Raw genomic sequence first — 760 nt, 5'->3', positions numbered from 1 at the left:
ACAAGCAGTCAGGTCCGAGGCAGATAGCTCTTCCAACCGCAGACCATCGTCGATAGACTGCCGCGCGAGCTTCAACATGAGCCCAGTCATGGTGGTTGATACCGAGGAATCCGAAACATTCACCGCGCTTCAGACCAAACGAGAGATTGCGGACAGCCACCTTTCCACCAGGATACACCTTCCGAAGTCCGACGAGCTTGACGGCATCTCCGTCTGCGTCGCCAGCGGCAACACGATCTGCCTCATTCTGGACATCTTCATCAATTTCATGGTTTTCACCGTAGTTTTTGTGATCGTGAATGTCGTCCTTAGCCTTCGCAAAGGTCTTCGAGTAGTCCAGATACACTGCCAGACTCATGTAGAGAACCAAGGTCAATGCGAGATAGAGTAACTCCCAGCCGATGACGTCTCCGCTGAATGGACTTGTGGTGCCTTCACTATACTGGATAGTATCAATATCGTTCGTGACCATACTGAGCAGACCATTTCCGAGGTTGAACAGTGGCGAGAATCGCCAGAAGAACTTTAAGACTGAGTTAGCATCGGAAGTCGAGTCAACGGTGTCCAGGATGAAGGACGTGATCATTAACACCACACCGATCATAAAGTTGAGCACGATTGTGTATGTCTGTGCGGACGCGTGCTCCTTGAACAGGAACGACAGGCAGTACGTGAACGGACAGATGGCGAGTCCGAAGAGCACGAACAGGAGAATCACCGCCGGGAATGTCTCGGACGAGCAGCTATCACAGTCCTGGCC

At 52.0% G+C, this 760-nt stretch overlaps 1 protein-coding gene across 1 annotated transcript in view; it reads right to left on the bottom strand.

Moving 5' to 3' along the window:
* Positions 1-8: 8 nt before the first annotated feature.
* The window catches only part of PPTG_22444 (hypothetical protein), a gene marked incomplete at both ends in the record, with an annotated part of 7067 nt that continues 6315 nt past the window's right edge, over positions 9-760 (bottom strand). The window contains 2 exons of the mRNA XM_008903854.1: positions 9-29; positions 77-743. Of these exons, the coding sequence (XP_008902102.1) occupies positions 9-29; positions 77-743 (688 nt within the window). The remainder of the gene's footprint in view (positions 30-76; positions 744-760) is intronic.

Source organism: Phytophthora parasitica (assembly GCF_000247585.1).
Source record: "Phytophthora parasitica INRA-310 unplaced genomic scaffold supercont2.16, whole genome shotgun sequence".
Lineage (NCBI taxonomy): Eukaryota > Oomycota > Peronosporomycetes > Peronosporales > Peronosporaceae > Phytophthora > Phytophthora nicotianae.
Note: the sequence above shows the minus strand (reverse complement) of the source record. Positions and strands in the feature narration are given on the sequence as shown.